The 13,265-nt window shown below is 38.7% G+C and overlaps 1 protein-coding gene across 3 annotated transcripts; it reads right to left on the bottom strand.

Moving 5' to 3' along the window:
* Positions 1–744: 744 nt before the first annotated feature.
* On the bottom strand, positions 745–5,285 carry LOC107815581 (large ribosomal subunit protein eL33y). 3 transcript variants are annotated; one of them, XM_075225726.1, is made up of 5 exons: positions 5,138–5,285; positions 4,999–5,034; positions 4,661–4,889; positions 4,527–4,569; positions 745–1,009 (listed from the first exon to the last, which is right to left on the bottom strand). In XM_075225726.1, exons 1-5 carry the CDS (start codon positions 5,167–5,169, stop codon positions 963–965), a joined length of 387 nt encoding a protein of 128 aa, XP_075081827.1. In that variant the 5' UTR covers positions 5,170–5,285; the 3' UTR covers positions 745–962. The 3 variants fall into 3 exon arrangements, with proteins under 3 accessions (XP_075081827.1, XP_075081826.1, XP_016496678.2); XM_075225725.1 differs by lacking the exon at positions 4,527–4,569 and having other exon boundaries at positions 4,631–4,889; XM_016641192.2 differs by lacking the exon at positions 745–1,009 and having other exon boundaries at positions 2,180–4,569; positions 5,138–5,284.
* Between the last annotated feature and the right edge of the window lie 7,980 nt (positions 5,286–13,265).

The following is a 13,265-nucleotide window of genomic DNA, read 5'->3' on the forward strand; positions in this document are numbered from 1 at the left end:
ACCCATCCATCACAATCCTTGACTAGATGCTTTGTACGTGTCACTTGTAACTTGTAGGAATTTACAATGATCCGAAACTCATTATTGGAAATAATTGGATGGGGTTCTATGCATTTATCCTTTTCGTTATTAACGTCTTTCTATGATCTAATGGAGCTAAATTAACCTTCTTTTTTTCTCAGCAAGTTGTTACCCCAAGTTCACTCAACTAGTGGCTCCGACCTTTTCCATAATCTGCAAGTCTAGCACCCTAAGGGGTCGTTTTGCACGATGAATAAACAAAAATAATCCTGGAATATAAAATTTAATAATATCTTATTCCTTGTTTGGTTACTAAGCTTGGGATAAGTTATCCCGAGATTAAAAATAATACCGAAGTAACTTATACTTGCCAAATAATACCAGGAGCCAAATAAAACAACAAAAATTGACAATTACAAAATTAATACAACATGCTAAACAATTATTAAAAAATAATACCAAAATAATGAATCTCCTCAACTTGTCTTCAAACCAAACGAGATCCCTAAAGTTATTCCAATGGCTTTGGAAATCAGAAAAGTTAATCAAGTACATAAGCTGTGAAGTATAAGCAAGGACTGGGAAACCCAAGATTTGTCACCTGAATACATTTTTTCTACATTTGGAACCTAAGGTAAGGTCCATTTGAACAGAAGAGCAGTATTAGGACAGAAGATTGTTATTCAACATCAAACTCATCTCAACATTAAAACCAGGGAAAACATTCATTTGCGAAAAGCAAACACGAACACATGTTGGAAATATCAAAAAATTTAGGGTAACAAATACCAAATAATCGTACATAGAAACTCCAAGAACAAAATTAGACAACATCTAATCAGATGTTCCCTCCTTGGTATTTCTCAGGAAATGATAAACTTACAATTTATGTCCAACTACTTAAAAAAGATTCAAATTCTTGATCACTAAATGACCTTTGATCAGACAAACGTAAGGCCTCCAAAGATGTTAACGACACAATACCTTGCTGCAAGAGTAAATAAAAATACATCACCAGCTTCACATAACATCAACAGGTAAAGATAAATAAGACGGAAATTGTAAATGACACTCACACAGCACAACATCAAGATAACAACAAACCAACTCTACAAAATGTGATGTGGTGATAGTAAGATACTTTGAACAGGCTAGAACATCTAAATCAATCATTATCATGACAAAGTATAAGATGAAATCCAACTTCTACCCGGGCTAAGTTTAAATGCTACACGTGGTACTCAGATGATACTAACAGCATTTTTAATGTCATATCTATAACAAATTGCATGGTCTGTTAGAACACCCTTCCCTGTTCCATGCTGCCCAAGCATAGGTTTGCAGTTAGTTTTCTGCTTATAGCTTCTGAATAGATCTTCGTGAAATGCGCTCCTTGAAAGGATGGAAGTTGTAACTAATTTTGTAGAAAGTAAAGCCAATAAAGACCCTATAATTAACCCGGAACAGGAGACATAACCATCATTTTACATGTTGTGAGCCTTGGTTTTTCATAACTTGCAAGCACACGGTAAACACAGGTTGCAAATGTTTCATAAAAACAGAGAAAAAGTCACTATAGAGATGAGCTTCTTTGTGCGGTTTGATTAACATGGAATGAAAGAACAGGACATCGATCCATAGGAACAAAAGAAGTATAAGATCTCTGTTTCATGCACTTTTGGGCATAAGGAGAAAACAACAGAATGCGCATTCGGTTGTATTCTTGAATTTGGAATGAAAAGAGGAGTAATGCTTCCTAGCACGGGACAAAGAATAAGACCACTTAGATTAGAATAGCATTCACAGAGATGTTCTAACATAGAGTAGAATCAAACATGGAAGAGATTCATTGACAACAGTTAAAAGATAGGCGCCTAATTCCAATACAATAGGGGTTTATCAGTGCAAGTCAACTGAACACCGTGATTGATGAGTGGGTAGGTTGGGCTAGGTGCACCTCTCGCCCAATGGGAAGTAATGAGGCTAGTCTCCCCTTCCCCTCCAAACCCCCCGAATGAAGTAGTGGGGGCCCCTTCCCGCGTATGCGCCTTTATTTATATTTTTTTTATTTTTGAATTACCAACGAAGAATCTTTCTAAAAAAAATCTCTCTGGCAAAACACAATTCGTCGAGTTCAATTCAAGGTGCACCTTGCTTCTTTCTTTTTTTTCTTTTTTCAGGTAGCTTTTTCTTACGCCTATTTAGCTAGTGGGGCATTGGTCATAGCCGAATTCATCGAAGGGATAAAAAAAATAAAGAGAAAGGGAAGTTTTTTCTTTCTTTCAATCCAAATAAGAGAACAAAGCAGTGTTTTAAAAAGCGACGAAGCGACGCGAAGCGATGCCTTGTCGCTTTTCCATGCCTGAGGCGAGGCGACCACACGAAGCGCTCGCTTCAGTAGAAGAAGCGCGAAGCGAGAAGCGACAAAGCGCTCGCTTTTCTGATGGAGGGGGTCAGTTTTAAGGAAAAAAAAGTTTGGGTCAGTTTTTTTTAAAAAAAAAAGTTTGGGTCTGTTTTTTTATTATACAAAACAGACCCCTAAACTAAGTAAAGACCATTTCTCTCAAAATCAATTGTTGCTAGGGTTCAAGACTTCAACAGAGAAGCTCCAGGTTATTTTTCTTCTTTCTTCTCCTTTTTTTCTTTCTTCTTTCTTCATCTTGTTCCTGTCCAGTCACCTGCTCATAGCTAGGAAAGGTGCGAAATTTTTTTTCTCCTTTTTTTCTACTTATTTAGTATTATAGCCTTTATTAATTAATTTGTATGTGTATTTCACTTTATAAAGTTAATTATTGTGTGTGTGTATATATATATATATATATTATTTTCAGTTTATTTGATTAGTATTTTAGCCTTTATTTATTACTTTTTATGTGTATTTCAATTTATAAAGTTAATTTTTATGTGATTTTGCTTGTGTTATGGTTTATGGAGGAATTGGTGGTAGTGGTACCTACTTTTAAGTTTTTAAATTGAACTTTTTGCTTATTTATATTATGTCTTTGCAAGGTCATTATGTTTTTAAGAATTGCGCTTCACTTCAATGAAGCGTGTGCTTCGCTTTTGAAGCGAGGCGAGCCCCTGCCGCTTTTTTGCGCTTCTCGTTCTCAAAAACACTAGAACAAAGAAACCACTCAAAAATGGAAGTTAGATAAAGAAGTCTGAGTAAGAACTAGCACTAGACTTCCCCCCCCCCCCTTTTCTTTTCTACTTTTTTTCTCTCCTTTTGTTTGTGCTTCCACTCGGGTTTTTCATTCTTTTTTATAGAGACCCGGGGAAATTCTATATAATAATACATGTAGAAAGGTGAGGGAGAGGTACTTTTGCCGGCATACGGAAAGAAAATCCGGGACGACGACTTTCAAAAGACGAGTAAGGGGCAGAAAAGAGGGAGGCTCTCGAAACCAAACGAGACTAGAAAGAACATAGGAATTAGCACCATTCATATGAGTTCTTTTGTCTCTTCGAGACAACAAAAGGACAACCCTCTCTATATCTCGGTCTCGGTTTAGCATCATATATCGCTCTGAAGAGCATTTTTCTTGGTTGTAGTGCGGATGTTGGAGCAGCTCCTCTATGTTGTGGGTGTGGAGGGGGGGGGGGGTCTCCGCCTGATAGAGGCGGAAGCCCAAGCCACCGGAGCTATCTACGTCAAGTTTGTCAATTGAAAGAGGAAGGGGGACAACTCAAATGCCAACACAGAAATAGAAAGAGTCGTGCTTCAAAGTGGAATTCTTCTAAGATCCATTGCTCGATTTTGCTGCACGCTCTACTCCCAAAATGCAGAGAGACTTGCGAAGGCAGATCCGGGTTGATTGGTCCGGAAAGTCATGGGAGAGGCAGGCTAAGTAAAATAATATATTGGTGCTATTGATTATAGAATCTTATGAATCAAGCACGACACACTTTCTATATCTCCTCCACCTACAACGTAAACAACTTAGCTTAGAACACAACGTGTTCGCCACCACACTGGTTGGTGCCACAACAACAACATACCTAGTGTAATCCCACAAATGGAGTCTGGGGAGGGTAGTGTGTATGCAGACCTTACCCCTACCTTGTGCAGGTAGAGAGGCGGTTTCTGATAGAAACTCGGCTAAGGAAAGCATAATCACAATAATAAAGAAGATAATTATAAAACCGAAGCAGAAGCAACATAATCAAGTGTAATAGACATCTAAGAAAAAGGAAATACGAGAGTGCAACACATATTTTGAGCAAATTGTTGAGGCCACCTTGGCATGTCAATGAACAATCTTTCAATTTATGTAAAAGTATTCAATATTTTAACACTGCAATTGTCCAAGGATATTATGCTAACAGTAAAACAAAAAAAATCAATTCGTAGAAATTTTAGACCGATTATAAAACTGGACAAAATGATCCTTTATTCATATTAATCTATATCTATAGCAGGACAATTCAGACAAATACAGAAACAAGTAGCACGCTAATAACTGCATACCATAACATAATAAAAAATTTAAACAAAAATAAAGTACTTTTTGTGTTGCTTGGGTACATGAAAACTCTAACCTTAGATCCCTGGAACCATTACAGAAAACAAATTTACAAAATTTTCTAAAAACAAATTTAATTAAAACACAATTAAATTAGGACTGAAGATAAAATGTACCATTGATTTAGGTGGCAGATTGGACTTGAATTTAGCTCTAACAACACCACTGTTACCATGTGGCCTACAAACTTTACCCCAAATACAACGATAATGTGAATTATTCTTCTTTGTTTTGGCCTTGTAAATATAAGCCATACGCTTTCCTAAGTACCAATCCACTTCTTCTTTAGTATTCACTCCCTCAATCTGAATCAATGACGTGCTTGGATACTGATTCGACTTCGACCTTAAAATCAAATATATTTTTTTCCAAAAAAAAAAATCAATTCGTGCCCAAAATCAATTGAAAAACACAAGTTAAATCCATAAACTTTGGAAAAAAAAATTAACTTTACCTTTTGTATCCAAGAACGGTACCTCTAACATAGAGCCTGCGAGAAGAAAGGAGAAAAGGGAAAGTAAGAATGTGATTTTTACAGAGGATTTTATGAAAAGGAGATGGAGATTGTAGTTGAAAATGAGAGAGTATTATACCTTACACGCTCTCCTTGGCGTCCCTTCACCATTTTCGACTGTGGGGCTCCACAACTGAGGAATTTGCCGGCAAGAAAGCTAAGCTAAATCCCTAGAATGTAGTAGAAGAGAGTTATTTATATTATTGGGTGGGGGTAGTATTTGGTTGAACAACGGGTGGGTTTGAGGCCCAGTTATAAATTGTTGGGCTCGACAATGATTTTGGGTCTAATTGAGAAGAAGAAGGTCAATGGTAGAAATGACAGGTAGCCACTTTAAAGGCTGCTATTTAGGAATTAAATTCAGTTAAATTTTTCTGGACAAAATATCCTGAAGTTAAAATTTTAATTCAAAAATTTCAGAGCAAAATAAGTACCGAATATTCTCCGAATAGTATTCCCAAAAATAGTTGTTTGTGCACCTACCCCATAAAAATGCAATGGTTGGCCAATTTTTGTGCTTCTTTCTTATAGTTAGCGACCACTTGAAATGTAATTCAAATACCCAATTTTTAATGTGAAAAATAAAATTTAAATAAAAATACCCCTAGATAGAACACGAAAAAATTCCAACACACTTTACTGGAGTTCGAAACTCACTACGAGCGAAAATGTTAAATCTCCATGAATTGGTGAATTGAGCTGTCTGTAAATGCACTCGAATGGAGAAGATGAAGAAATTAAGAAGAAGCAAAAACAGAGAAGAACAAAGCTTCAATTTTCATTACTGCACGTGCTATCCTTACAAGGCTGTATATATACATCTCTAATCTAATGAATGACAGTTGTAAATCAACTAACTAATACCCCACTAACATAAGTTAGTTAACACTGTTAGTAACTAACTAATTAACTAGCCATGGTCAGCTAACTACAGTCAACTAATCTTTAGTCAAGTAATTGTTGTGCAATTGCTGTTTAATTCTTCTACACCCCCCTCAAGCTAGGAGATATGAAGAGGTTTTTCATGCCTAGCTTGGATATGAGATAATGATGTTGGATTTGAGTGAGTCCTTTGGTAAGAATATCAACTTGTTGCTATGAGAAACTCAAATGATGAAGACAACCCAACCCTTGTTTGACTTTCTCCCATATGAAATGGCAATCGATGTCGATGTGCTTGGTGTCGACGCCCCCCTTTTCCTCTAACCGTGGGGTCAGAAATCGGGTATACGACATTGGGAGGACAACCTATTCCCTTTCGAGAATTGGGTTTGGAAGTTGAAGAGTCGCCACCTAATGATTATAGTGCATTAGGACACTTTAAGAAAGGTTTGAGATGAAGAGACCAGAGATTAGGGTAAGGGCTAGAAATTATCCTGAGGGGAAGGTGGTAGGCACCCCTCAGGATCCACAAGTGGGGTTCCCGACCATGTTACAATTGTGACTTTAAGAAGACAAGTAAGAGAACAAGCAAAGGGATTCACATAGCTTAGCAAACAAGCTTAAGAGTTGAAGAAATAGAGTGTTTAGAAAATTAGTCTTAAAAGAAAACTAAAAAAAATAACAAGTAAAGGGAAAGGGGGTCCTAGGTTTATTGATTAATATGGATCACTTCAATGCAATATCCAGCAATCACTCCTCAGAAGAGGGGTCGCACGTGATATTAGCGCACCGGTCATCATATCCATATTCTACCCTTCCCACCCTGTTAAGGTGTTAAAGAGCGTTTAGTCTCGTTTACTTATTGCATGCTAATACCCGTCCCGACCTATCAGTCCCGGGGTATTAGGACTTCTAATCCTAAGAGGGAAGAAAGGGATGGGGCCTTTATGGAGTTTAAAGGATAAAATTCTAGTTTCGACATTCAAAACAAATATCAAATAAAGGGATGAGTAAACAAGCAAACAAGGCTCAAGTAAACCCCTTAAATCAGACAACACTTAGTTTAGCATGTCTTAGCATATACTGATTTGGTCTTAAGTTAAAAATTAAGCGGCGAGCGGACTGGTTCAACACATATATTTAGACAGAAAGTCTGCATTAGGCAACTCAGATACAATTGTCAGAGATTAAGGTACTTAATTAACACGAGTGGGATTACTGATTCTTTTGAAAAATAGACAGAAAAGTTTTGAAGAAAAGGAAAGCCGCAGACTTAACAAAACGACGTAGAATAGTTCCCAGAAGACAGACCATTGAATTGCAGATTAGTAGAGAAAGAGCAATTTTAACAAGTTTCAAAAGAGGCAGATTGTTTAAGGAGAAAACGAGTTCGAGCTGCAGAACTTATTAAAAAAATGATAAAATACAGAAAAGTGATATGTAACTGAGTTGGAAATCGTTCGTCGAACTACCAGAAAAGGCAGTAAGTTTCAGAAAGCATGCAAGTTTACCAGAAGATTAGGTTTTAGAAAGAGTTGCACTAATCCGAGAAGAGGCTCAATGGTTCGGAGAACCACTGGTTTTTGTCCGTTAGTCATTGAAATCGTTACTGCTTTTAGACGAGTGAGACAAGTTTGATATTAAAAACTTCCTATAGACATGATCTCTACGAGTCATTTGTTTTAAACCATGTTAACAAAATTGTAAATAGATGCTGATTTGATTAACCCTAAAAATTTGCCTAATATCGTGAACATGCACATTCCTATAGACATGATATCTATATGCAAGATTGCAGAAAGTTAAATATTGTCTCCTATAGGCATGATTTCTATGTGATTGGATTAGAAACATTAAAAAGAATTAAAACCCTAAAGCATGGTTTCCACCCTTTGATACAGGAAAGTAAAATCCCTCACACACCCTTTTACTAGATTCCCCGAGTTTGTACAAGTTATTACACACCAAAAGAAAAGATAAAAATACATCAAAGACCAACAACTGCATCCGAGGAACCTAATTCAATCTTAATGTCTAATAATATGTGATTAACCAATTCTGAATCCAGATTTCCAAAGCCTTCTCTTATCCAAAGTGTTTTAGAGTTCTAAGGAATCTCAAGGATTCTCGGCATTGCTTTCACCCAGGATACCATTAAAAGAATAGTGTAGTGTGGAAGAGCCAGCCCTCAAACATCCAAGTTCAGTGAGAACTCAAGGGTCCCAAAGCATGGCTTGCAAGAAGGGGGCAAAACTTAATTGCTAAGAATGAGTGTAAGTGTGAAAAGGGGATGGGGAAGTCATAACAGATTGGTGGTCATACCCAGCCATAAGGCTGGCTGGCACACCCCCTGACCAACCTGTTTAGCCAAACAAATAAGAGCAAGACCTATTGAAGGTCAGACCAAGGTCTGGACAGTGATTAGGACACTGCCAGACCAAGGTCTTAGGCTCAAAACACACATAAGGGGAAAGGGGAAGTGGGAATTGGTTTGAGTTAAGGGGTTCAAAGAACCCAGTTCAAAGTCATGGGCAGCAATAACAGAGTGCTATCATGGCTAGAACCATACTCTCATACAAAGAGGAAAAAAGAGAGGGAATTCACATAAGAAAAGTAGCCACAAAGTTGCAGAAACATAGTAAAGAAGAACATAACAGACTAAGAAGTAAACACATAGTGGAGGAGCATTATTTAAATTAAGAGTGACATACAAGTTGCAAAGTAAATAAACAGCAGAATAACAGAGTAAGCAGACAGCCAGAAATTAGCAGGAACAGACTTAAGTCTTCAGCAAAAAAACTTGAGAGTTCAAAAGGAACTCAAGAATGTTTCAGGCAGTAAAAGAGAAGAAGAGCAAAGTGTTCAGTGTTAGAAGCAGAGAAAACAGTAGTAGAGAAAGTATTGAACTTGTGTCGTCTCGAGTGTTTGTGTAAAAAAAAACTCTATTAGAACTTGTGAGAGCTGTGAGCTTTTTTAGTGCAAAAACGAGTAGACAAGAAGGCAAGAAAATAAAATCTCAGTCAATCAAATAAAATCTCCCTTAGTCAAAGGGATTTGATTTCAAACGAGAGTGAGTAATTAAGGAAAGGAAAATAATGAAAACCTTTCAGAGTAGCATAATAAAGGGTAGGTTCATATAGAGTCTATTTAAGGTAAGAAACTATAGTACACGGTTTTGAAAGAATAAGGAAACAAAGTAATCAAACAGCTGGAAAGTTTTAAAAGCTTTGAATGAACTTAGTCAGGAAAATAGGGAAGAGGCTAAGTTGTAAAAAATCAGTAGCAAATCAATCGAGCCTCAGTAAAAGGAGATTGAAATCAATCACAAGCTAATAGTATCAATTCAAAAAGAACAAAACCCTCGTATATAAGCATGCTAGTATCAAGCAAGAAAGAAAGATTGGCATAAACAGTTTTAGAATCATAAGCAAAAAAAGGAAAGCAAGTTTCAGTTCAGTCAATGAACTCAGTACAAATTTGAGAGCCTAGGATTTCTAGAGTAGAACCCTAGAACCAAAAGCTCGCAAAATCCCCAAATAGGGTTTCAGTCCGAGTAGGACACACAAAAAGAGAAGGCAAACTCAGCAATCCATATCATCTTCCAGAAACAGGTTCTTTATTGCTGCTAGTGCCTCGTCTTCCTCTGATCCGTACAAAGTGTCGGATGACTGAAAAGTCTGCTCCAACTGAGGTATAGGGTGCTCAAGCGGATAGTATGGTCCGCGCCATGGAGGTGACCAGTGGTTGAACTCCTCCCAAGTGTACTCATACCTTAGGCCAAAAGTGGTACCGTGCTTCTTCAGCTTGATAGGTTTGGTGATACCTTGCAGGTTCTTGCCAAGTCCTTTTCCGGGTTCATACCCGCTCCAATTCAGGATGCTTTCGATCTTGCTATCCCACCACTTGTCTTTGTCTACAGCATTGACCCGCTCGATGTGGTGGCACGTTTCTCCTCCTATCCTTCTTCTGCCTCCAATCATCGAAATGGTTTGGCGACTGTATTTAGGGTTGCTACCATCGCCATGAATGATTACATCCTAATGATTCCATTCAAATTTTACAGCTTGATGCAAAGTTGATGCTACAGCCCCAGCGGCGTGGATCCAGGGTCGTCCCAGCAACAAATTGTAGGATGTTGGTACGTCAATGACTTGGAACTCGACATCAAACTAGGTAGGTCCCATCTGTAGGCATAGGCTATTTTCTCCAATGGTGGACCTCTGAGATCCATCAAAAGCTTTGACACTGATAGCCCCGTCTTTGACCTCGTGCAATCCCTTACCCAATGTCCTGAGAGTTATCAATGGACAAATGTTGAGGCTGGATCCCCCGTCGACTAAAATCCTGGTGATAAAGTGATCCTCGCATTGCGCAGTGATGTGCAATGCTTTGTTGTGACCAAGCCCTTCTGGTGGTAATTCGTCCTTATGGAAGGTGATCTTGTGGCTTTCCAGTACCTGCCCCACCATGTTTGCCATTTCGCCTCTTGTTATGTTGCTGGGAACATAAGCTTCACTCAGTATTTTCATTAAGGCATTTTTATGTGCATCAGAGCTTTGCAGAAAAGCCAGAATAGAAATCTGTGCTGGCATTTTGTTCAGTTGCTCGACGACTGAGTACTCTTTGGCCTGTACCTTCCTCCAAAGGTCATCGGGTCCGGTTTTAACAACCCGCCCGGAGGCTTGCTTGCTGGACTCAGCCAAGTGCTCTGGGGTGTATACCCTGCCTGTCTTAGTCATGCCCTGTGCGGCAATTGCTTCCCCGGTATATGTCTTTCCTTTCCTTCTAGCCTCAGCGGTGTAATCCCAAGGTATAGCATTTGTCTTGAACGGGGTCACATCTGTTATGGAGACCGGAATAGGCACCTTGGGAGGTAACATAGTAACTTCGACAGGTGTAGGCGCCTTTGGAATTCCGAACTCAACCTCAACCGGTTTTGGCGCTTTTGCAGAAGGTGCTTCAAACTCGAGCGGTACAGACACATTTACCACATCGCCCTTAGAGGGCTGAATCTGGACAACAATGGGATTGAGAGTAACTATTGGCTTCTTAGACTCGTCTCCTTCAGCTATCAACCCGATTGACCCCTTGGGGTCCCAATCATCTTCGATCTCGATCATGTGGATGCCTCTACCCTCGTGGTCAGGCAGAGGGTTGTTGCGGACATTAGGAGCGGGCTCCTTTGCTATAATGATCTTGTTGTCAATCAGGTTCTGAATCTTGTCTTTCAACGAGCGACACTCGTCGATGGTATGGCCCTTCATCCCGGAACGGTATGCGCAAGTCTTGTTTGGGTTGATCCATTGGGAAGGATTTTCTGGAGTTACGACTGGAATAGGGGTAACGTAACCAGCTGCTTTGAGTTTTTCGTAGAGTTGGTCAATTGGCTCAGCAATGGCTGTATATTGTCTGGGAGGTCTGCGGTCAAAATTTGGCCTGGGTCTAGGGAAATTTTGGCGAGTGGGAGGTGATTGGTAGTGAGAGGGTTGGGCATTATAGGTTTGGTAAACAGGTGCAGGTTGAGAGTATCTAGGTAAAATGGATTGATATGCGGGAGGTGGAGATAATTGGTAAACGGGTGGTGGAATTTGGTAGGTGGGTGATGGTGCTTGGTAGTTTAGGGAAGGTTGGTATGTGAGTGGAGTTGAGGGGTATGATTGGTATTTCATAGGGGAATTGTTTCTTTGCGCAGCCATCACGGAATTCACGTCCTTTTTTTTTGACGTGCCACCAGACTGTAAAGCCTTGTTGGTGGCCTGCAACGCTTCGAGATTAGTGACCATACCGTTCTTGATACCTTCTTCGATCCTTTCTCCCAACTTGATGATGTCGGAGAACTTTTGACCTTCTATCAACATCAGCCTCTTGTAGTATTGCGGGTCCTGAGCCCGGACAAAGAGCCTATTCATCTGCTCTTCTTCCAAGGCCGGCCTTACCTTAGCGGCTTCTGTCCTCCAACGAGTAGCATACTCGCGAAAGGTCTCTGTGGGTTTCTTCTTCATATTTTGGATATAGAACACATCTGGTGCATTCTCAGTATTGAACCTGAACCGGTCTATGAAATCGGACGCCATATTCACCCAATTTGTCCATTTCTTCGCATTCTGGCTAATATACCAAGATAATGCGTCACCCTTCAGACTCCTCATGAACAGCTTCATGCGGATCTTCTTGTCCCTTCCGACTCCTACCAGCTTATCATAATTGTCACACCTCCTTTTTCCGCCCCCGCGAGGGTACAAGGAGTTTTTTTCCAATTAAAGGACAGTCGAAACGGGATTTGTTTATTTATTTCAGAGTCGCCACTTGGGAGATTTAGGGTGTCACAAGTCACCAGTTTAATCCCGAATCGAGGAAAAGAATGACTCCATATTACAGTCCGCGAACCAGAAATCCGGATAAGGAATTCTGTTAACCCGGGAGAAGGTGTTAGGCATTCCCGAGTTCCGTGGTTCTAGCACGGTCGCTCAATTGTCATATTTGGCTTATTTATCTGATTTTAATACAATTATGAACCGATGTGCCAATTTTAACTCTTTACCACTTTATTATTATTATTATTATTTTTAAAAAAATTGTGAACATCGTTTAAAACATGTCTTTGGATTACGTCACATGAAATGCACCCGCAATCCGGAACACATTTTTATTCAATGTTTTAGGATTTAGATTTGGGTCGCATGAAATGCGCATCCGAGTTTAAGAAGGTAAAATTAATTAAATCGCGCCTAAAGAGTCTAGCGTATCATTATTTTGGGTAGGGCCGTGAAATTTGCTAAAACGGCTCCTCCCTAATTCTAAGCGATTAAATGTACATTTATTGAGGGCCCCGCAATCTATACATTTCATTAAGCGAGGCTCATCTCATTTATTTGGACAAATCTTAAAACGACTACATTTTTCTATAAAAATGAGTCTCTAAAATAAAGAAAGAAAATCCTAATTTATTACTAGCTTTTATTATTTTAAGAAGACATGACATGCTAATTGCTTGATTAATACAAATATTGATGAAAAAGGAATTTCACTCTTAATTTCGAAATTATAAATAAAATAAAAATTCAACAACTAATATTCAAAATAAACAAATATAGCTAGATTAAAACTCAGCATTGTTATTTTTTTTAAAAAAAATTATTGAGATTAATTATTCACAATCATTTGAAACTAGATTTAACCATAATTACTAAAGCTTATTAGAAAGTTTATTAGACTTAAACGTTCTCTTAATCTTGCTTAAGCTCAAGTCATGCCTTAATGCCTAATTTACAATGTTTAATTTAAATTCGTGTCTTAGCTAAATTTAGCTACTTGTTCATGATCAA

This window comes from Nicotiana tabacum, chromosome 11 (assembly GCF_000715075.1).
Source record: "Nicotiana tabacum cultivar K326 chromosome 11, ASM71507v2, whole genome shotgun sequence".
In the NCBI taxonomy this organism is placed as follows: Eukaryota; Viridiplantae; Streptophyta; class Magnoliopsida; order Solanales; family Solanaceae; genus Nicotiana; species Nicotiana tabacum.

What these genes read in the sequence shown, in the direction of transcription:
- LOC107815581 (XM_075225725.1), bottom strand. Translation starts at nt 5,169, where the DNA reads ATGGTGAAGGGACGCCAAGGAGAGCGTGTAAG. An exon ending in CGCCAAGGAGAGCGTGTAAG is followed by an intron (nt 5,035 to 5,137) that starts GTATAATACTCT and finishes TTCTTCTCGCAG; the next exon opens with GCTCTATGTTAGAGGTACCG. An exon ending in TCTTCAGTCCTAATTTAATT is followed by an intron (nt 1,010 to 4,630) that starts GTGTTTTAATTA and finishes TTACTCTTGCAG; the next exon opens with CAAGGTATTGTGTCGTTAAC.